General features: G+C 37.8%; 1 protein-coding gene across 1 annotated transcript in view; it reads left to right on the forward strand.

The window, feature by feature from the left end:
• Positions 1 to 322: 322 nt before the first annotated feature.
• Positions 323 to 24,183, forward strand: part of znf407 (zinc finger protein 407) — a 45,231-nt gene continuing 21,370 nt past the window's right edge. Inside the window, exons 1-3 of the mRNA XM_052617534.1 lie at positions 323 to 414; positions 10,784 to 13,841; positions 20,233 to 20,347. Of these exons, the coding sequence (XP_052473494.1) occupies positions 10,847 to 13,841; positions 20,233 to 20,347 (3,110 nt within the window). The 5' untranslated portion in view covers positions 323 to 414; positions 10,784 to 10,846. The remainder of the gene's footprint in view (positions 415 to 10,783; positions 13,842 to 20,232; positions 20,348 to 24,183) is intronic.

Genomic DNA, 24,183 nt, shown 5'->3' on the forward strand with positions numbered 1-24,183 from the left:
TATTTCATTATTTTAACCTTAATGCAGACCCTAAGTGTTTTTCAATTATGTATCTGTTTTTTTTTTCTCTCTCTCTGATCTTTTAATGTCTCTTATTTTGTTCACCTTGTTAAGATCAGATTTATGAAGCTGTATATTGATTACATTTTGTTTACGTTATAAAATTTTACTTTGACAAAATGTTAATAAAATTTGTAAAAAAAAAAAAAAAAAAGACAGAGTGAGCCATTTCGGGAAGAGCGATTGGAGCACGTGATCCAAATAAACCAGTTTGAGTTTCCTATCTCCTCCCTTAATAAGAAGATCTCTGGCTGTGCTCAATTCTCTTGTGACGTAATAGCTAGCAGACTACGGTGTGCTGTTTGTGACCAAGAGCAGAACGCGCGAAGTGAGAGAATACGATCAACATTTCAGGTAATGACGCTCAAATATTACTTTTATTGACAACGTGAACACAGATATGACGTTTGGAAGCATGAAATATGCATGTTAATGATGTTCCTGCCGCTTACTAGCGCGTAATGTGAAGGATTTGTAAGTCATGTTCAATGCGCTTTTGGGGCCTCTGTGCCGCCGTCGTTTCCAGTACTCGATCGAAGACCCGCCTCTCCCGTGTTTCAATTGGTCGAATGCAAGAAACTAGCCCTGTGACTGGACGAAAACCAGGCCAGCAAAATAAAGAGTCAGGCAAGGTACTAGGAAGTAAAAAAGGAAACTGTTTTATGTCAGAGCAAAAAGATACACATAGCCAAAAGGATGATGTAAAGTTTAATATTGCTGATTAAAGTTGTTTCCATCAACTTCTCGAAAAAGACGGTTTCGGCCAAATAAAACCCGTAACGTTACAAGTGAAACTCGTTGTTGCTGTGCTATAACACGACAGTCTTTACAATTTTTTACGTAATTAAAACGTTTTAAAATGAAACCGTGCAATCATGAGTGTTAATAAAGTTATAATAACCAGTTTTACATCAAGGTTCTGTTGTATTATGAATATTTCATTATTAATTACAGTGGTTATTTAAATGCTTATAGTTTATCATAATAGAGAATCGATTAAAGAGGCATTCTAACTGGATTAAAATAACACAGTGAACAAATACAATATCAAAAAGTTAATTTCACATTTTAAAATCATGCACGTTGATCTTCAATTATCATGTTCATTCTCACATATGATCAGAGTTATTCATCTGTCAGAACGCCATTAAATTAACTGTTTATTTTGAAGTAACGTTAGGTTCTACTTCAGTCCAATAATGACTGATAATGTTTTACATTCATTTAATATTCATCATTTAATGAAACATAAACACAAACGACCCTCAAACAGCTAATGAGTACTGAATTAATTTATTTTTCGGTCAAATACACACAAAATTATGTCAAAATACCCATCTTGGAAAGTATTAACATAAACACAGTCAGTTAAATCTTACTTAATAATTAAATCAATCTCCAACTTTTATATAATGTGTTTTTTCTGGATTTTTTGGTCTGTATTCTGTCTGTCAATTAAAATAAATGTACCATGAAAATTACAGACCCTTCATTTCTTTGTAAGTGGGCAAATTTACAAAATCATCAGGGGATCAAACAAATATTTTCCCTGCTGTGTTTTCTGTGTATTTTTTATAATAATTTATTTTTCAATAATGCATTGAACAAACAACAATGCTTTTGCTGAACAAAAGCAAAAAAAAAAAAAAAAAAAAAAAAAAAAAAACTAACACTAGCTTGTTCTATTCTATTTCTATACTATCAATTAGCTTTTTATTATATTTAAAAAAATAAAATAAAAAATGAAATCAATTACTATGTGTACTGCATTAAGCTAACTGAGACTTGTTATATAGCAAATGTAAATCATTGCTCTTTTGTTGATTTTGTTTGCTTACATTGTACTCATTTGTAAATCGCTTTAGATTAATTGTCTGCTAAATTACTAAATTATTAATAAACGTACTGTAATTAAAATTTTTGTTAAACAAATATTTTAAAAAACAAGAGGGAAGGGAAAAAACCTTAACACAAGGGCAACAAATCACATAACTGTAATAAAAGTGAAAACATCAAATACCTAAACAAATCAAGACAATCTCTTACAAAAATCTGACTTCAGGAATTTTACATCAAAATACAAATACAATCATAATCATTAATGAAGAAAAGGATGAATATCAAACTCTTTAAGACTATTAGGTGATAAAGTATTCAAAGTATAAATCCAATGTAGGGGTTGACCGATATGTGTTTTTCGAGGGAATAACCAATATTTTGAACAGATATATGGGTCTATGACGTGGCGTTATTTATAAATAAATAAATAAATAAATAAATAAATATATATATATATATATATATATATATATATATATATATATATATATATATATATATATAATATTTGGTTTTATTAAATTTAAAAGGAATAAAATTATTAAAATTAGGAATAAAAAATAAATTTACAAATTAATTGCATACATTCTTATTTTTTTGTGGACCAAGTCTAAAATTTCTGGTTTTAATTTAATTTTGAAAGAATATTTGGGGGATTATTGCAAAAATGTCAGTGTGGTGTAACTGTAAAAACCATGTACCAAAAAAAAAAAAATTGTTTTAAAACTGAAATTCTCAATAAAACACCAGATCAGCTAGTTTGGCATAACCTTACATTAGTACTATTAATAGTAAATAAAAGTATATGGAGCACCATTTTCAAGTCAAATTCCTTGAGTGCCAAGGTGGTGTAAACACTATTCAAGTAGCCATATGACAGGAAATTATATCACAGAGAAGGAGATACTAACTGCTGAATGCAAAGATTAGTAACTCCTTAAAATGTGGGATAATTTGACATTTTTAGGGTATGGTAAGGTATTCTTAGGTATACATGTAAAATGGTATGACCTCAGAAATACATTGATAATTTGTTATTATTATGAAAATGAGTAAACTTTAAAAATTAAATGTGAATAATTCCCACCAAGGCCATGTACTTACATTGGTGTCCATGATAATGCATGTCAAATTTGATTTTAAATTGAAATGTCAAGTGGTGTAACTGGTTTTGACTCTTATTAAAATCCTTTCTGTTAAGGGCCAATTTAGTCCAATATCACTAGTTTATAATGCGGATTAAAGATGTAATATAAACTAACCTACTATTTGAAACTATTTTCAAGTGTTAAAAGTTATGTTTTTTGAGAAAATGGTTCATCTACAACTTAACTATTAAAGCTCTATTATTTAATTCTAATTATTAAAGGGATAGTTTACATTTAAATTTAGTCATTTAGCAGATGCTTTTATCCAAAGCGATTTTGTGGATTTCGATATAAGCCAAGAGGAGATTGGTTTTCCATTGGAGGAGGGGGGGGGGGTAATTTTCATTTTTGGGTGAACTATCCCTTTAAGCAATATATAGTATCATATAATAAAATGTAATTTATGCATGAATGATTTAATAATATAGCACAAGGAAGTGGCTAAGTACATTTGAGCATAAATTCAGTGAAAAAAATGTTATCCAAAGATTACAATTTACATCTGTAAAGTACAATTCATTCAATTTCTGACATTTTATAATCAATATGATTAGGGGTGCACCGATCAAGATCGGCCGAATCGGTAAATTCCATCAGGTGCGTGATTTTACATAGAGCTGCTGTTACTACACTGAACCGTTGTTAACTGAGAAGCTGCGCAAATCCACGTCCATTATCAGCATTTATTTGCGCAGCTTCTCCGTTAACAACGGCTCTGTGTGGTAACAGCTGCTCTGTGAAATCACACACCTGATGGAATTTACTGCTGATTAGAGAACCGGCTTTACTGACGAGATGTGCTTACAGTCGGCCGATCTTGATCGGTGCACCCCTAAATATGATGTAACAGAGCCCCCTTTTCCCCAATAGATGCCACAATACAATACAAAATTACAATACAAAAACTGTAATTACAATATCAGACATGAGTTCACTGGTCATCACTATGATTATTTTTTGTCAAATATTGTTTCTTAACTGTAATTACAATATGAGACATGAGTTCACGGAATATCTATGATAATTTCGTTTTGCCAGATTTGCACTGAAAAAAAAAAAAAACTTGCTGAGAGTCATGCTTGATTTTCAGTGTCTGTTTCTTCAACAAACAATGGACTTTGGCTGTAGAAGCAACATGGTCAGGTGGTGTAACTGGTTTGTGTCAATTGGCGTAACCAGTATTTTTCATAAAAAAGATAATTATATACAGAAAAATTAATGTGGAATAAAATGTAATCATCTAGTTTAGTATTATATGGTTTTAACTTTTTTTTTTTTTACATAATTTGTCAAAGATTAAGAAAATAATGTTTATTTTATTTTTTTCCTCATTTTTAAGTCGCTTTGAATAAAAGCGTCTGCTAAATGAATATTGCAAACACACATTAAAGTATACTTTTTGAGATAACTCTAATAAAATCTATTTTCATGTGACATTTTAAAGTAAGCTAACATGCCATCTAGGTGTAACAAACGGACACTGGGACAGAAGGCAAGCGCAAGTTAGTTTATTAGAGGAGTTAAAGGAGATTAAGGGAGAGATGCAGAGGTGGTGGTGGTGAACTGTTGTAGCTGGTTCTGGTGGGACAAATGGGATGGGGATTTCCAGAGCCATCGGTGGGGTGACCAGGGGGACAGACATGTTGCACACACTTCAGGGTACACACAGGAGAGGGGAACTCGGAGAATGGAATGCTGGAGACACTCAGGAGAGACACAGGGATCTAGGAGAGGAATCAATGATCGGTAAGTAGCAAGGTTTGTATAGAGTGTGTACAAGTAGCCTTACAACAGGATAGGTTCTGCTGTGCAGCTACGATATCGGAGGGTTAGTGTTACAGGTGTGTGGAGGTGAGCTGATGAGGTAATGGTGCACAGGTGCTGAACATCCCAACGGCGTGGTGGTCTCCCTTTGCCCCGAGGGGATGGATGATCTGGATGGGCCGTGTGGAATTCCTCCAGGAGTGTGGGATCAAGAATGTCATTTCTCGGGACGCAGGATCGTTCCTCCAGGCCGTATCCTTCCCAGTCGACTAGGTATTCGAGCTTACCACCACGCCTCCGGGATTCCAGGATTTTCTAGACCTTACAGATGGTTCCTTCTTTCAGGAGTAATGGGAGAGGGGGTTCCTCTGTCCGGTCAGGCTCTGTGGAAACAGGAGGGTGACGGGGACTCTTGGAGATGGTGCACTCGGTGCAACCATGGACAAATCTTCTGACATCTGCTGCCATATTGGGCCACCAGAAGCAGTCTTTGAGCAGCGAGAGAGTTGCGTCAGCCACAGGTGGCCAGTATCTAAGGATGTATGGGTGGTCAGAATGAGAGCAGTGCATTGGTTACGTGGGACATACCAACATCCTGGTGGGCAGCCCGGCAGAGTAGCAGGAAGGACTTCCACGGCGACTGGCGGTGAGGACCACTGAATGGGGCTGGAAATAAGTTGAGTGGGTATTATGTTCTCGGGTTCTTCCGCATCTTCCTCAGGACCATGGAGACGGGACAGGGCATCTGCCTTGATGTTTCGAGGTCCAGGTCTGTAAGAGATTTAGAAATTGAATCTGGTGAAGAAGAGTGCTCATCGAGCTTGGCGGGGATTAAGCCGTTTAGCTTCTATGAGATACTGTAAGTTCTTATGGTCCGTGAGGACAGTAAATGGATGAGCCGCCCCCTTGAGCCAGTGTCACCATTCCTCCAGTGCTAGTTTAATGGCCAGTTACTTATGGTTTCCTATGTCATAATTTTTCTCCGCCAGGCTGAGCTTCTTGAAGAAGGCACATGGATGGAGTCGAGGAGGAGAGCCTTGCCGCTGGGAGAGAACCACTCCCACTCCAGTGGCGGAGGCATCCACCATCCAAAAGGGAGTTCAGGGCCCAGATGTACCAGGAGGGATTTGTAGTGAAAGCCCGTTTTAGGGTGGTGAAAGCTTCGGTTGCAACTGTAGTCCAGGACAAAGACTTGGGCTTGTCACGGAGGAGGTTGTTTCTGGGATTGGTGATGGTACTGTAATCTTTGAATCAATGGTAGAAGTTTGCGAATCCTAGGAAGCTTTGGAGCTCTTCGATGGTAGAGGGTTGTGGCCAGTTGGTAATGGTTTCAATCTTCCCCTCGTCCATGTGGATACCAGTTTCATTAATGATGTAACCCAGGAAATGAACGGAGGACTGATAGAATGTAAATTTTTCAGCTTTGAGGGAGAGGTGGAATTCTCAAAGTCTTAAGAGGACATATCTTACATGCACGCGATGTTCGGCGAAGCTCCGGGAGTAAATCAGGATGTCATTAATGTATACAATCCTGAAGCAGTTGAGATACTCCTGGAGCACTGCGTGCATGAAGTCTTGAAAGATGGAGGGGGTGTTGACAAGGCCGTACGGCATGACCCGGTATTCATAGTGGCCAGTTGGGGTCACAAATGCTGTCTTCCACTCTTCTCCCTCAAGAATGTGGATGAGATTATAAGCACTGCAAAGGTCTAGTTTAGTGAATACGGTGGCTCCTCTGAGTTGTTCTAGGGTGGCTGGGACAGTGGGAAGAGGATATTGGAACTTGATGGTGATTTGATTAAGTGCTCGATAATCTATGCAAGGCCGTAAGCCTCCATCCTTCTTCGCCATGAAGTTTGAGGCGGCAGGGCAGTTGGATGGTACAATATAACCTTGTTTGAGGGCTTCCTCTACATTCTTCTCCATGGCCTTTTGTTCGGGCAAAGATACAGGATACATTTTCTCACGAGGCACTGGCTCACCCGGGATCAGATCAATGGCACAATCCCAGGGGCAGTGAGGAGGTAGTTGTGAGGCTTTTTGAGGACAGAAGACATCGTGGAATTCCTGGTAACACTCAGGGATATTGATCGACCTTTCAGAGGTAAGGTTTCTGAAGGAGACTTCAGGGGAGCTGGACGATTGGGGAAGCAGGATGGAAAACATTGGTCACCCCACTGTAGGATTTCTCCTGACGACCAGGAAATGATGGGGTTGTGCTGCACCAGCCAGGGACAACCCAGAATGACATCAGCAGTTAAACCTTCCAGGACTAGGAGATTGATTTGATTCGGTGTGGAGAATGTCAATTAGAGGGGACCCACGCTGAACTGCACATTCCTTTAACTCAAGGGTTTGGCTGTGATCAAGACTATTTGGTAGGTGGTTTCTGTATTGGTGGTCGGTAGGTGGAGCTGGTGGCAGTGGTCCCGGCTGATATGAAGTTCCCGGCTGATCCTGAGTTGAGGAAGGCAGTAACTGGAATAGTGTCGTGAGCAGCAATAAGTTGAGTAGTAAAGGTGAGTGGGGCATCTTAATTGGTGTTGGTTTTAAGTACTATCCACGGGATGTGGAGGACGAAGGGGACGGTTGAGGATATGATGGCCACTCATTCCATAGTAAAGGCATAAGCCGTGGGACATTCTTCTTGACATTCTTGGGGGATCAGCCGATTGGAATCGGTCTGCATAGGTTCTGGATCGGTCTCAGGAGGGTTCTGGTTGTCGGCACGGTGGGAACAGGCTGTTGGGCTGGCTGGTGAGCACTCCTGGAGGCAGGATTGAATGCGATTTTGCACATATGGTGGCTTGCTGAATAAAGTTTTTAAGGCCTTGTGAATCGTCGAACGATGCCATTTGGAGACAGAGTCTGGGTTCCAGTCCCTGATGGAAGGCGGTGATGAGCGAAGCCTTGAGAAGACACTTGAGAGAAACGCTGGAGAGACACAGGGATCTAGGAGAGGTATCAATGATCGGTAAGTAGCAAGGTTTGTTTAGAGTCTGTATAAATAGCCTTACAAAAGGAAAGATTCCGCTATGTAGCTACGAGATTGGACGGTAAGTGTGACAGAGGTGTGTGTGTTTGCTTTTATGTGGCAGTGAGCTGATGAGGTAATGGTGCACAGGTGCCGATGATTAGAACTCATGTGAGGGAGTGCGTTGGGATTGGCTAGTTGGTGAGCCTGAACAACTTGTGACACTAGGTGGATAAAATATTTAATATTTCTCATTAGTTGGTGGTTACACCATTTGACATTTTCATGTACATTCAGTCGTAACTTTTGTAAAAAATGGTACAAATGGTAAAAATGTCAATTTCAACTACATACACAAGTTTTTAAAAGATTTTAGAATTTCTCATCTTGCTAACCCCTTTTTGTGTAAAAATAAAAATTTATGTCACAATTAAGAATAACAAGGTCTCTGACAAAAATTGCCTTGTCTGGTGTTGGTTGAGTGTTTTACTCCCACAGTAAACTCTTTATTTTAAAGAGTTAAACCCTTTATTTTTTGGAAAATAAAGGCTTTACCATTAAAATTAAAACATGGAACAAATAGCGTATTTTGTGAATGGTTTTTTTTTAGGCCACAGAGTAGTGCGTTCTGACAGGCTGTATCAGAGCCAAATAGCACGTTTCATAATTAAGTAGTTTTATTGGTGATTTTGTATTGAAAATGTCCTATACGATAATCATAAAAAAGCTAATTTTCAGGCTGATAATCAGTCGACCCCTATTTCAATAGGCTTTGTGGTTTTTTTTTTTTAATGTGTATATATAGTCCCTCTCTATGAGGTAATTTTAACTGCTCCAATGTCAATATACTGCAGTGTGGAAACCGAATGTTTAAATTTAACAAAATGTTGTGCCACTGGACTTGTAGGGTCATGAAGGCTAATAGCACTTTGATGTTCAGCAATATGCATTTTAAGCTGTCTGCTGGATTTTCCCATATAACCGAGTGCATAAGGGCAGCGCAACATAAATGACATTATAGGTCTTATAAGAGAAAATCTTATATTTTTTCACTATACAGGGATGTTTAAAAGTTTGTGTTTTATAGGTTAAATTGTATTTAGGGGTGCTCCGATCACGATCGGCCGATCGTTAATGCGCATCTCCTCAGTAAAGCAGGTTCTCTAATCAGCGGTTAATTCCATCAGGTGCGTGATTTCACATAGAGCAGCTGTTACTACACAGAGCCGTTGTTAACTGAGAAGATGTGCCAAAAAACGCTGAAAATGAAGTGGATTTGCGCATCTTCTCTATTAACAACGGCTCTGTGTAGTAACAGCTGCTCTATGTGAAATCACGCACCTGATGGAATTAACCGCTGATTAGAGAACCGGCTTTACTGACGAGATACGCATAACGATCGGCCGATCGTGATCGGAGCACCCCTAATTGTATTGTTGACAACCTCCACACTTGTATTTACCTGAATATATGGGCTATTACTCAAAAAATTTAACCAGCATATTATCTCTTATAGACTACCTTAAGTGATTTAGCAAAAATCGTTTGCAAAATAAGATTACTAAGAACAATGTACCAATATGTCTAAATTATACCTTTCATATCTTTATCTAATGGAGAATATTGGATAAAACAATTAGCAATTGCTGTTCTTTATTTCTTAGATTTCTTAATGAAAGTCTTGAAGTGTTACTGAAATGGTCTGTTGCAAATTGAATCCACTCCTCTTAGAATGATCTCTGCCTAAACCTATTGGCCATAACTTCAAAATTAAATAACAATGGCAGCTTTAGGCTAACTGCGATTGCAATGCACATCTTTTTAGGGAAGCACAGTTCTGTGATCAATTGTAAATCTCCACCCAAGGGCCAGAGGGCGCACTTGCGAGGAAACTCCAAATACGCCCTGCAAAAGAAATCCAGCAAATCCCAATAGTGGTTGCTGAATAAACAGAAGATTTAACTTTAAGTTTAAGATATTCATTAATTCCACATGAATAATGAACACATGACTGCGACAATATATGGTTTATCTCAGTTTGTATTATAATAATTTGTATTATAATAAAGTATATAATAATGCAGTGCTAATCGACAGCATTTATTGCACAGAGCCGTAGTTCACTGACAAGTTATGCGAACAGCTTTCATAATTACTGAACAATTTCTTTGATTTCATAAATATTGCAATTATGAACATGGTTTTGCCTACCTTGTAAGTGAACTATGGCTCTGTGTAGTAAATGCTGCTTCATGACACTCGCATTTGAATAATCGTGCAGCCCTACTCCATACTGCATTTTTAATCGATATGATGTCTTGTCATTTACTGCTTTGAAATTCATGATGGTCAGAAAAGTAAGTTTTGAATCATCACAGTGCAATTCCACTAATGCCAACATCATTTTGTAGTCTACTCAAAACGATGTTGTGGATTATAGTGTCAAACAGTAGCACTAATAAAGAAATACACCCATTATCGGATGATTTCAACAAAATTGAAAAACATTAACAAGACCTTTGTCTCAAAATATTGTCAATAATTGTTATTAATTTTATATGTTACATAATCTACAACTTTTGAGTAAAAAAAAAAAAAAAAATTAAATATTGGATCAAATTAGCACAGAATTATCTGCCAAATTTCCGATGCATATTCAAAACTGATTAAGAAAAATGCTTAGGTAATTTTTTGTACCATCTAATTGTTTAGTTGTTTAAGGGAGAATAGAGTCAAATGCACCTTTTACCCTGATGTGCCTTTAGCCCCATTGTACCCTACAAATGACTGCCAGCAGAGGACTCCAACCCTGCTCACCTGTTGTGTCTTATATTTTAAGTTATTAGTAATCTTGAAGGCCCCTAGTGGGCCCTGGCCTCCTGGTTGCGAATCACTGCCCTAGAAAGAGTGTAAAACACGAATAAATCCAAAAACAGAGTGTAAATGAATCCAACAGACCACTACTTGATTAATTTTATGGTGTTTCTTTTTTTCACAGAAAAGTCTTCTATGGATCCTTTAAATGAAACTTAGTAGATATATCTTGTGAACTGACAGCAGCATGGACAATCCAAAGCAGAAATTAAGGTCTGGAAAGGAGATTTCAAAGTGTCAACCTAAGAAAAAGGTCAATGATACTGGTACAGAAGATGTTTCATCTGCACCTAAAGGTTTTAAAGCATCTGATGATTCAGGGTGTATGAATATTGTAGAAGAAAGTGAGCATGCGGGGACAGCTACAGTAGAGGAACATCCCAGAACCATACAGTGTAAAGAACGTGGCTCTTCAGAAATGACTGATGCTTTGGTTTGTTCATTTTGCAATTTTGTTGCAAAAACTCAGACTGCACTGAAAATTCACTCAACAAGAAAACACTCTCAGAAAGGAGGCTTACAAAATGACACCGTCTCTGACACCATTATTGCACCAGGGTTAAATCCGTTGCAGAAGACACCACAACATCTTTCAGATATCCAACTGGAGAGTACTTCTATATCAGAGGAAGACAAGCAATCAGATACCTGCATGGTTCAAACAGAGACTGAACAAACTCATCAACTCCTTGTAGATGAGGCTGTAATATCTGAGAATTTTGTTGATACTTCTGAGGATGGAAGAATCAGTCCCACTCAGATGTTGCTGGAAATAGTTGAGCCCACTTCATGTAGATGTCAGGATGGTGAAGACACAAATGAGACCTTTAAAGATGGAGATAATATGCAAGCTAGCTGCAGTTTTCATGTGGAAAGTAAAGTGAAAAGCAATCAAAATGGTGGCATTGATGGACATGCTGAGAATCATAAAAGTAAAAGGCATTCAAAGCCTAATACTCTACATGCATGTTCCTGTTGTGTACATAAAGTCATAGATGGACACAGCCCAGACACGCATATTAAGAGGCAACATAATAAAAAACAAAATAAAGTATGCGATTTCTGTAGCTATTCTTGCGTTATGAAGTGTGATCAGGAGAAGCAGTGCATGAGCAATGAGCACAACCGAAAGATGTTGGAGAATCTGGATTCATTAAAGACCGAGATGACACCTAAAGAATCAGTTTTCCCACCATCGACAACCGTGTTGACCCATCCGACTGAAGGCAAGGCACAACATCAATGTGATAGGTGCAACTTTACAGCTAACAACTCTGTAATGTTAGCACAGCACATTAAAATGCACCATCCAGTGGAGCACCGTTTCCACTGCAGGGCCTGTCATTACTACACCACCACCATAGAGGGCATGGAGGTTCATCTTTCAGAAGAAGTCCACCAACAGGTGGCCAAGGAGAAAAACATTAGCCCTTTATTTAAAGACTGTGTTGAAAAAATCCTTGTGATTCTGTCAGATCAAATGGAGGACAGAGAAATAAATGAGAGTGACACTCCTGAGCAGAGCTCCAAAGAAGCTGGGGAGATTCAGGAAACAGAAAATGTACTACCAGAGCCAGCTGAAACTGTAAGGAAAGGTTCTCCTCTCAAACGGAAGCGAGGTAGACCAAAGACATCTGACGTGACTGTTTGTAGTCACTGTGGACTAGTTGCTTCCAATGCCACCAACCTCAATGTCCATATACGACGCAGGCACAGTCGGTTATACAGCTTCGTTTGTAAGCTGTGTAGCTATTACTGTGTGACCAAGGGGGACATGGACCGCCACTGTGAAACTAAAAAACACATTAACAGAATGCAAGCAGCTGGAAGTGAAGGCAGTGGAGTAGTTCTGCTAGATGAGCAGCCAAGTCAAGCAAAGAAAAATGATGCAGAAATGGGTGACAAAGTATCATTGATTGAGACACCTATTGATGAAGTGGAAAAAAATGGCTCCAGTGTACCGTGTAAGAAAAGCAAGTATGACCTGAGTAATACCTGCACTCAGTGTGACTTTGTTGCTCACTCAACCCCATCTCTTGCTCTCCATGTGCGACGTAAGCACACAAAAGACTTTGAGTTTGTTTGTTTAGCATGCAGCTACTACACTGTAACCCGCAGAGAGATGTTTAGACACATGGCAACAGAAAAACACAAGCAGAAACATGAGAGTTACCTGAAAAAACAGAATCAAAGAATTAATAATGTTGAGGCTGCTAAGGCTGCTACATTTGAAGACCCAGAGACAATCACAGGATCAGAAGTGGTCCATGACAGTTCTATTTTGACATCTTCAAGTGCCAGAACTAAAGATGAAGAGAATTCAGCAAAGATCGGTGAAGAGAATTGTGCAAATGAAGATGGAGCAAACCAATCTGCTGAGAAGAATACTTACAAAGACAATGAAGAATCCTCAACTAATCCAACTGAATCAAATGTGTCTGACATGGTCCAGTCACTGACGATGGTGAAAGATGTAATGCTGGAGGATATGGATGAAGAAAATGTGTTTGATGAAGATGAAATGACTGATATGGGAGATGAAAGTCCCTCTAGTGAGAAACCCCTTAGAGCGATACAGTTTGATGCTTGCATCTATTCCTTAAAAACATTAGCAGAGCGCAAGCAGGCATCACATGAAGAAGAACAAACTACAGGTGGATTAAACCAGCAGAGCATCAAAAAGCCTAAAACACTGGTTGGACCTGAGACCAAGACTATCAAACCAATTCCACGAATCCGCTGTGAGGACTGTGGTTTTTTAGCAGATGGTTTAAGTGGACTTAATGTTCATATCTCCATGAAGCATCCATCAAAGGAGAAGCATTTCCATTGCTGGCCCTGTGGAAAGTCCTTCTACACGGAGAGTAACCTACAGCAGCACTTAAGCAGTGCAGCACATATGCGAAATGAGCATGGAAGCACTGAAGACCTTCCAGAAGGAGGCGCCAGCTTTAAATGTGTCCGATGCAATGAGCCCTGCCAAACTGAGCAGGAACTGTTTGTGCATATCAAAGAGAAACATGAGGAACTGCTTAGAGAAGTGAACAAATATGTTCTGGAGGACACGGAGCAGATAAACCGAGAACGGCAGGAAAACCAGGGCAATGTGTGCAAGTACTGCGGCAAAGTATGCAAGAGCAGCAACTCCATGGCTTTCCTGGCTCACATTCGCACACACACAGGTATGGCTTCCTCTGTCTTTACCATTACATATTTGCATAAAACCTCTTTAGAATTACAGTTTAGAATGTTCTGTTTGTGGATCTTTAACCATCAAAATATTTATTAGTAGCTATGGGTATGACGAGACGCCTATCCCACGAGACGAGATGAGACTGGGTTCACAACAACGAGATGAAATAAAATTTTTAGACATTATTTTAAAAGAAATCCTCAATTTAAATGTATAGGGAAAATTTTTATTTTATTCAACTGAAAAATGCAAAAAAATGTAGTTGTATTTTGAAATCAACTTGTGCTTTGTGAAATTAAACTTCTATTTTAATGAATTATAAACAGCAATAAACAACTAGAGCTGCACAAAGTTGAGATTCATGTTTTTTAAATATAAATTGGAGATATTTATAATATTAGAAAACTGAACAAAATAACACAATTTACTAGTGGTTCTGACAAAATGTTCATTGCTTAAGTCTTGAAAAAATCTATTCATTTGAGAGAAAAAATCAAAAAAATAAATAAATCCACAATTACTTTTTTTAAACGGCCAGTTGTCGTCGCCTCCTGGCGGAGGTGTAGAAGCATTAAAATACATACAAGTGTTAAGATTCTTTAATTTTGATTGATACTATAGAGGATAAGTGTTTATACCCAAATGATACACTTTTATCCCAAGTAGTTATGTTATGTAAATGTATGTAACACAGAAATGATGTGTGGTTAAAAAAAAAATGTCTCATGAGTTTCTATTTCAAATCTGAATAAGATAGCATAAAAAATGAGACGCCTGCAAATATTTTTATGAGACTATGAGACTCTAAACCCCCCAACCCCCAAATATAAGAAAATATATTTCCCAATAGTATTGAAGGCTTTTACAAACTATTTAGTCGGTAAACAATATAAAACAATATAAAACAATATTTCAATTATAAAACACTAGACAGAAACTTAGACATCATATGATTTATTTGAGCACTAGAAAAATACAATAAGAATAATTTGAGTAAGAAAACTAAGAATAATAATAAAAATAAAAAAAAAGATTTAACTTTGTTTGCCAATTACAGAACATCCTGAGATTGCTAGAAATGCATCTTTTACAAAGAATTATGATGCAAATAAGTGCTGATGTGCTGATGGCCACTTATACAGATGGTAATAACACAAATGTGCCAAAGTAAATAATCCACTCTCTCTATTCATATAGACGCGTTCACTTTGATAGCCGTGATCATTCAGTAATAGTGAGCTGATTTGGGCTGATTTGCACTCAGACAGATGGTAATCATGCAGATATATTCACATGCAACATAAAACACTCACATATATAAAAACTGTCGAAAATTAAAAGAAACAAAGACAAAGGCGATCGCTGTAAGTTCCGCCTCCATCAGCTGAGAGGTGCGTCAGAGCGCGTCATGAGCCCTCAGGAGAGAGCGCCAAATTCATATAAACTATCTTCCGCCTATTTTTCATTCATTCTTTTTTTCCGGTGGATCGCCTCATTCGGTTTGTGACAATACGCTGCAAAACCATGCTGCGTTTTTACTACCAAGACGCAGTTTCTGACAGTGACTTATTCCATAACGGAAGCAAACAATTCTGTAGCTAAAGAAATGAAACGTAAACAAAGGAATTATGATCCATATTACAACGTTATTGCTTCGTTGGACTAAACGTGCTTTATGAGATGTCGTTCAGTGGACCCTTACTTTCCTAACTAAACCGGGATTTACAGCTGTGGATGTGTTTATGACTCGTTATTACGATAGATCTGGTATGTACAGCGTTTCTAATGTTCATGTTTGTATGTGTACTGCTTACACAAATGTAGCAAATACAGTCTTTATAAGCTTTCCATTGAAAAACAGCAATCTGTCATAGTGATACATAGATTGTCAAGATTAAATTTGTCCCGTTTCATTTAATCTATTCATAAACACTGACACGTGCGAGTTGAGTGGCTTTGAAGACGAGGGCGTCGGGGTGCAGGCTAAGAGGTTAATTGAGCAGCTCTAATGTAAATTACAAATTGTTTTGCAAGGATATTGGCACGTTCTTGCAAGACCAATCAGATATCGCGAAACACACACCAAATCACATCCCTACTACTAGCAGCATATTACATTTAATTAATATTGGTAATTACTTGCTTGGGAAACTCCTAGGCCATGTACACACTTGTTACTCTTCTGTGTGATTAATCCTGATTTGTACACACAAGCTGAACTGATTATATCAGCATAGTCTGTACTGAACTGAACTAATTTGAGAATGCTCCCATCAACCCTGTGGTCTAATGCTAACATGTACATTATTGTCCAGAGGAAGCATGCTGTTTAGAAGCATCAACTTAGAGCATAGAAACAAATTTTACTTGATTCTTGTTTTCTTTACACACACTTTACACAAAGTAATAATTTATGGAATTTATTACTGTACCTGTATATGCATTGTTTTCACTCCCAAACCTTTGCAGTATGGACAGGACCTTAGATCCTCCTTTCTTGGCGTTAGTAAAAGTCCCTATTACATAAAAATTGTAAATTTCTGAAAATGTTCAAGAATGAAAATGTATGCATTCAAAATTTACAGTTGGTCACTTGTTCACGCATTTAATATTTTTAATGACACAAAATGCACTATGTAACAGATAGTGAATAATTCATTCAATGTACATATGCGTTCCTTTGGGCCAAATTAAGTGTGGTTTTTGTTTTTTTGTAGCTTAATTTAAAAAAGTAAACTCTTATATTGTAGAGTCATTGCACACAAACTGAAATATTTCAATGGTTATGAAAATACACCTTAGGAAAATCATAAATTTAGTATCTAGAAATTGTTAATATTTTCTGAAATATTCAATTAAAAAAGATTTACAAAACAGAAATGTTCAAGATCTCCAAAGCAGGTTTAATTATGCACTCAATACTTGGTTGGGGATCCTTTTGCACAAATTGCAGCTTCAGTGCGGTGTGGTATGGAGGCGATCAGCCTTTGGCACTGTTGAGGTGTTATTGAAGCCCAGGTTGCTTTGATAGCGGTCTTCAGCTCCTCTGTGGTGTTTGTTAGATGTTACTTATCTTCCTCTTCACAATACCCCTTAGATTCTCTGTGAGGTTCAGGTCAGGGTAGTTGCCTGGCAAATCAAGCACAGTAATATCATGGTCATCAAACCACTTGCAAGTGGTTTTGGTACTGTGGGGAGGTGCTAAATTCCTGCTGCAAAATGACATCAGGATCTCCATAAAGCTTGTCAGCAGATGGAAGCATAAATTGCTCCAAAATCTCCTGATAGATGGCTGCATTGACTTTTGACTTGATATAACACAATGGATCAACACCAGCAAACGTCACATCACCCAAATCATCCCTGACTTTAGAAACCGTATTCTGTGCTTCTCCAGTCTTCCTCCAGACTCCAGAACTTGATTTCTAAATGAAATGCTAAATTTACTTTCCACTGAAAAGACTACAGTCGTGGCCAAAAGTTTTGAGAATTACATAAATATTGGAAATTGGAAAAGTTGCTGCTTAAGTTTTTATAATAGCAATTTGCATATTCTCCAGAATGTTATGAAGAGTGATCAGATGAATTTCATAGTCCTTCTTTGCCATGAAAATTAACTTAATCCCAAAAAAAACCTTTCCACTGCATTTCATTGCTGTCATTAAAGGACCTGCTGAGATCATTTCAGTAATCGTCTTGTTAACTCAGGTGAGAATGTTGACGAGCACAAGGCTGGAGGTCATTATGTCAGGCTGATTGGGTTAGAAGGCAGACTTGACATGTTAAAATGAGGGTGATGCTTGAAATCATTGTTCTTCCATTGTTAATCATGGTGACCTGCAAAGAAACGCATGCAGCCGTCATTGCGTTGTACTGAACCTCTGAGCAACAGTCCAGTTAGTTTTTTCCTTAGCCCAGGTAAGATACTTCTGATGATGTTTCTGTTTCAGAAGTCGCTTGGTAGCTCTTTTCCTGAAGACGTCTGAGTGTGGTGACTCTTAATGCACTGACTCTGGCTTCAGTCCACTCCTTGTGAAGCTCTCCCAAGTTCTTGAATCGGCTTTTCCTGACAATCTTCCCAAGGCTGTGGTCATCCCTGTTGTTTGTGCACCTTTTCCTACCTCACTTTTTCCTTCCAGTCAACTTTCTATGAATATATTTTGATACAGCACTCTGTGAACAGCCAGCCCTTTCAGCAATGACCTTCTTTGGCTTACCCACCTTGAGGAGGGTGTTGATGATTGTCTTGTGGACAACTGTCAAGTCAGTAGTCTTTCCCATAATTGAGGTTTCATGTTCTAAACTAGCCAAAGAGGTACCCAGTATTTATACTCAAAATTAATCAAACTAATCAAAAAAAAAAAGTTTTAAGTCGTTACCATCAGAATTAAAACCAATTTTTATTTCTAATTTCAGTTTTTGTGCAATGAATCAATAATAAAAGAATTTCTTTATTAAATTACAAAAATAAAGACCTTTTCCATGATTTTCTAAGTTTTAGATGCACCTATAGTCTGTAGAGAGTGCCATACTTTTGCTGCAGACTAATACATTAAATATTAAATATGCACAAATAATTTACTTATTTAAAAATAATTGTATTTATTTATTTTAAGAAATAAAGCAGTGTTTTCTTTTTTGTTCTAACCACTAACCTTAAGCAGACCTCAGAACTCTTGAACCATTATGAAAAATAGCAAAATTTTCCTTTGAATGAACCATAAAAGCTTTGCAAAGCATTTCGTTTTTAATCTCTGATTTAGACATTAGATAATAACAAATATTTTATATCTTTACTAAAGGTATAAACCTAATGCCAGAAATGTTATAATTAATAATAAATTACATATTAAAAAATATAATTCTGTATTGTATAAAATGTGTCTTAAGTGATAACTAAAAAGAACCCAAAATATATTTTATTCAAGACACATTGCTGTGTGCCAGGGTTTCCCAATGTAAAATTTAAATAAATAAATAGAGCCTCACAATTAATAGAAAAAAATAAAATGAAATCAAAGGCAGCTTTTTAATTCATTATATAGCCTGTTGTGTGGCATGTTTCAGAGTAAAGGACAGCACTGTGTTTATATACACGTTAGCAGCTCATGTTTCCATTCCATTGATCTAGATATGTGTATTCATCCCTTCTCACAATTTTGCAGGTCTTTTCTTAAAGGTATACTGTATTTCTCTTAAAGGGGGGGGGGGGGGGTGAAATGCTCGTTTTCACTCAATATCCTGTTAATCTTGAGTACATATAGAGTAGTACTGCATCCTTCATAAATCCAAAAAGTCTTTAGTTTTATTATATTCATAAGAGAAAGATAGTCTGTACCGATTTTTCCCGGAAAAACACGACCGGCTGGAGGCGTGACATGTGGGCGGAGCTAAAAAATCACGAGTGCGAATAGGCTTTTGCGTTGAGAGCATGTGGAAGCTGTGACATTACCGTGAGGGAAAACCCATCATCCAAAACAAACCATGGCTTACAGTCAGATTCGGCCATTTATTTATGATCCAGAATCAGATCCAGAGGCTGAAACTGAACGAAAGCAGCAGCAGCAACGATTCGCTCCGAGCGGGGCTCGAACCCGGGTCTCTGGCATGGGATGGGATGCACTAACAAGGAGGCAGAGATATTTGAAGCAGTTTTACTCACCGCTTGCGGTTCCAACACACGATCATGACCCTTTTTCCTTGGGATTGCATCATCCTTAAGAAATAAACGATACGCAAATCCGTCGTCAAACTGGGCTTTGTGAACATGCATCTTCGAAATGAAGGGAACAAACAAAAACACTTGCACAACTCCGTTGATGCTCTGTAAAAATAAACTCCATCCACTGGCCCCTTAATGCTGTTTTTTTTTTTGGCAATCTGTGCAGGGTTGTCTTGCCCTGGCAACCAAAAACACACTTCTTTTGTGACTTTTCACGACGCTCTCGCTCTGATCAGTGAAATGTCTGTGCTGCTCAGCCTCGCTATACGGGAGCGCGCGCTTTTCCGGCAGACGTGCCCTCAGGACCCATATAAGGAAATTCCTCTCCATCTAATGTCACACAGAGCCATACTCGAAAAAAACTTTCCGAAACTTGTGACAAACCGGAAGGAGTATTTTGGGAACAAAAATTCTTCAAACGTACAACTTAATTTTTGAAACTTTGTCCATATTTAGCATGGGAATCCAACTCTTTAACAGTGTAAAAAACTCAGTATGCATGAAATAGCATTTCACCCCCCCCTTTAAAAAAAAATTATTATGAAATTAAAGTCATTCACTAACCCTCATGACAATGTAATGGAGAAAATGCAATGTCTTTTATTATTTATTTTTAATTGCTGTTGTTGTTGTTTATTTGTTTTTTTTTTCTCTAAAGGATCTAAACCGTTCATGTGCAAGATCTGTAACTTTGCTACCGCTCAGCTCGGTGATGCCCGCAACCACGTTAAGAGACATCTAGGCATGAGGGAGTACAAGTGTCACATCTGTGGGTGAGTCCAAGAAAGCATTACATTATTTTTTTTTAAGTACAAATACGTCAGATGAATGTTTATTCTGAATGTCGTCCCTATACTGGGTTTATACTAGGGCTGTGCGATATGGACAAAAAAAACCTATCACGATTTTTGGATCAATTATGCGATTTAGATTTTAATCACGATTTTGACACACACACAGGCATGCTTTACAGTCATAAATGCATCCAGTATAAATTTGAAACCTATTTCCAAAAGAAAACCAATGAGAGCTTTATCAAAAAGTTGTAACATATCTCTAGAACAGACTTCATTCAAAATAATCACTAAGTAAAGATGTCAAACAAAATCTAGACATATGGCAAAAAATTATAATAAAAAGAAATAATAAAACCAGGGAAGGTTTTTTTTATTATTATTTTTTTATTTTTTGCCATGCATTGGTCATAAAGCTCACTGTAGTGGTGCCTCAGAAGCAGCAACAAGAGCGAATTATTTTAACGCGTAAGCACATTAAAATAATGCACGAGTGCGAATCTATCCACTCGCATGCAGATTTCCTCTGCTCTGTTAACAAAACCAGATGCGCGTGCTCAGATCATAGACTGTATAAGGCTCAGATACACACTGCCTTAAAGTGTCTCCTCTCGCTCAACCTGTGTCCTGTGTACTCACAACTCTCTCTGTGCTCATGCGCAAGATATTAAATCTTTTCGCACCTTTCTATTTATAACCTTTTCTGTTCTCATCTGTTTACTGCGTGCAGTGTGAACGTTCTGCTCCGTCAACATGGGCTCGAAAAAAAAGGCTACGCATCACAGACAGAGTGTGTGAACCTGGAGTTAGTCATATGCCTGGTGTGCTCAGTTCTCGCGCTCCACTTAGGTGCGCTGCATCCTGATTGGTTCAGATAACATACTGCGGGAGGTTGGGGCTGGGGAAAATTGTGCTTTAAAGCGATTTAGAAATCGTGCACACTCAAATCGCGATTTTATTTCGATTAATCGCATAGCCCTAGTTTATACATTGTGTGCCTTTTTAGTTATGAAATTTAGCCAATTATGTTCTGAAACATATATTTATATTGTTAGGAAGATGCATACAAGAAAAAAAAAATATTGAGTACAACTTCGATGGTGCTTTGGGGAAATTTTGTTGGGCAATAACCTGCACAGTGCAAGGAAGTTTGATTTCAAACTTTGTATTGAATTTATGGTAAATTCATAGACTGTTAGAGCATACATAGAGTTGTTTGGTGATCTGTATAACTACACATTTAAGATGTATGTTGTGCAACTAGGTGTTTACCAGTAAAATTATTGTCTTCCGTTAGTGCACATTCATGCTGCCTGTGTAATTTAATGTATTGTGCTATCATGTGGGGTTTGGAATCTTCTCTCGGAGTGTTGACTGTCAGGAAGACAATTTTTTTCAAGTGGCTGAACATAAAGCATACCAAACTTCAACCATAGAAAACAAAAATAGATTCTTTCACTTTGTTTTGGCAGTTTGTCTGAGGTTAAATATTATAGTTGTTGTCCTAGGAAAGATTTTACTTCTCTTTTCCTCTGATGAGACGAAACAAGCATGCTGTGGGTTAATTCCAGGCTGCAATGTATGTCAGATTGAGCAGAGGACTCATCTGATTCACGTGGTCCTGTGCTGATGGCAGACGTGGTTTCCACAGGGGTTCTGTCTCTAGGGTTCGTTTTAGGGATGTCCCGATCCGATCCACAACATTGTCATTGTTCAGATTATGGCCCAGAATGCTAGATCGGAGATCGGAGGGAAGAAAAAAATATGATCCGATACCCATCCAGCACAAACCATGGGAAAATCTATCTTAAACCATTTCCTAAATGCTTGAATATTAACATTTCCCTTGCTGTGAGCCTGACACGTGATAACTGTAGTAGCCAATTATAGTCGCATGAGTATGAGAGTTAAAGTGCTCTTGCGGTCCGGTCTGTGATTTCATCCGAGGGAAGGGGTGTGCAATATGAATTTTTTTAGATCGTGGATGATAAAAATGTCTCCACGATCTGCTTTTGAAGCGATTTTAGTTGTATTATGCAGCTCCCACACAGAGTACGCAGTAGGGCACCAACTCCCAGGGGGGCACCATCCCAGGTTTTTTTGGAAAAAAATTTAAACAGAATAAAAAAAAAATGCATTTCACTGTGAAGACAGTAGACAGGTGAAGCACACGTGTCGCGTCATTCCCGCAGCCGCCCGCATGCTGGCCTCATGTTTGCGGCTGCCGTCATACTGCAAATATTCATAACTTTGCCCTGGAAAAGACAACAGTAGTCTGGTACCAAGATAAGGAAAATAAAAAAGCCCAAGATGAGGCCTGTGCATCACTTTTAGGTACTTTTATAATCATGTTAATCTTTTTTGAATTTTGATAACATTGTTAATAACGTGTTTTAATGTCGCATCTGCCTTAATATCCTCTTAGAGTTTCAATGTTCCATTTAATTAATTAAATTAAAATATCTACTTAATCTTTCATTTTTGGCCACCTTTTGGCGATAGAAATGCTAGCCTCTATAATTTCTTCAACAAAAACATGGATATCACAACCCTTACAAAAACTAATCCTTGGTTTTATTGTGTGTCATTTCTGAATACTCGAGACTATAAAATCAAACAGACAACTGTATTAGTAAAATCATAGCCATACTGTCTAGGTACAATTGTAATTTGCAAATAATAATTTTTATTTTTATTTGTTCATTAAATGTTTTTAATGCTATTGCTAAATACTATTGTACCTCAAACACTGTTTATTTTTATTTGTGTATTATGTGTATTTGTAATGTGTATCTTTGTTCTATATTTTTTATTTTATTGCTAATTGAGCAAAGTGCTTCCATTTATTTTATCATTATAAGTAGTATTAGTTCGAGAATAAAATACAAATATTGGATTGATATCAGAATTGGCAAAAGCTGCGGCATTGGTATCGGAAGTGAAAAAGTGGTGAAAATCGGGACATCCTTAGTTTGTTTAGTTGACATGGTCTTTGCTGACAGGGCTGTAGAGGTCATCTCTAGGTGCTGATCCACCATATAGACTGGATATGGTCTGGATCCAGGTGACTGCAGTGACCATCTGGCCTGGGAACAGAAAGGTTCTGGGTGACTATGGTGACCTCAGAATAAGAATAAAATGGAATAATATTAGCGTAGATGCCATTCAACAATCATTCAAGCTCATATCACCAGCAAACTTACACTCATTTACATCCTTCTATTCACTCTCTGAGGCAGAAGTCTCAAAACTCATCCTTTCTAATCACCCTACTACTTGCCTGCTTGATCCTATTCCATCTCATCTTCTTGAAGCCATTTCACCTGCAGTTATACCTGCACTCACTCACATCATCAACACTTCCCTCCACACTAGTGTTTTCCCCTCATCATTTAGACCCTTAAGAAACCCAACCTAAACCCATCTCTTTTAGAGAACTACAGACCAGTTTCTCTTCTTCCTTTCATTGCAAAAACACTTGAAAGATCTGTGTTCAAACAAGTCTCTACATTTCTCACACACAACAATCTCCTTGACAGCAACCAATCTGGCTTCAGAAGTGGACATTCAACTGAGACGGCCTTGCTCTCAGTTGTTGAAGCTCTAAGACTGCCAAGAGCAGAATCCAAATCTTCAATACTTATCCTGCTTGATCTGTCCACTGCTTTTGACACGGTTAATCACCAGATCCTCCTATCAACCCTACTGGCAAATGGCATTTCAGGAACCACACTTCAGATAGGTCCTTCAAAGTATCTTGGAGAGGTGAGGTGTCCAAGTCTCAACATCTAACTACTGGGGTGCCTCAGGGCTCA

Source organism: Carassius gibelio, chromosome A16 (genome assembly GCF_023724105.1).
Source record: "Carassius gibelio isolate Cgi1373 ecotype wild population from Czech Republic chromosome A16, carGib1.2-hapl.c, whole genome shotgun sequence".
In the NCBI taxonomy this organism is placed as follows: domain Eukaryota; kingdom Metazoa; phylum Chordata; class Actinopteri; order Cypriniformes; family Cyprinidae; genus Carassius; species Carassius gibelio.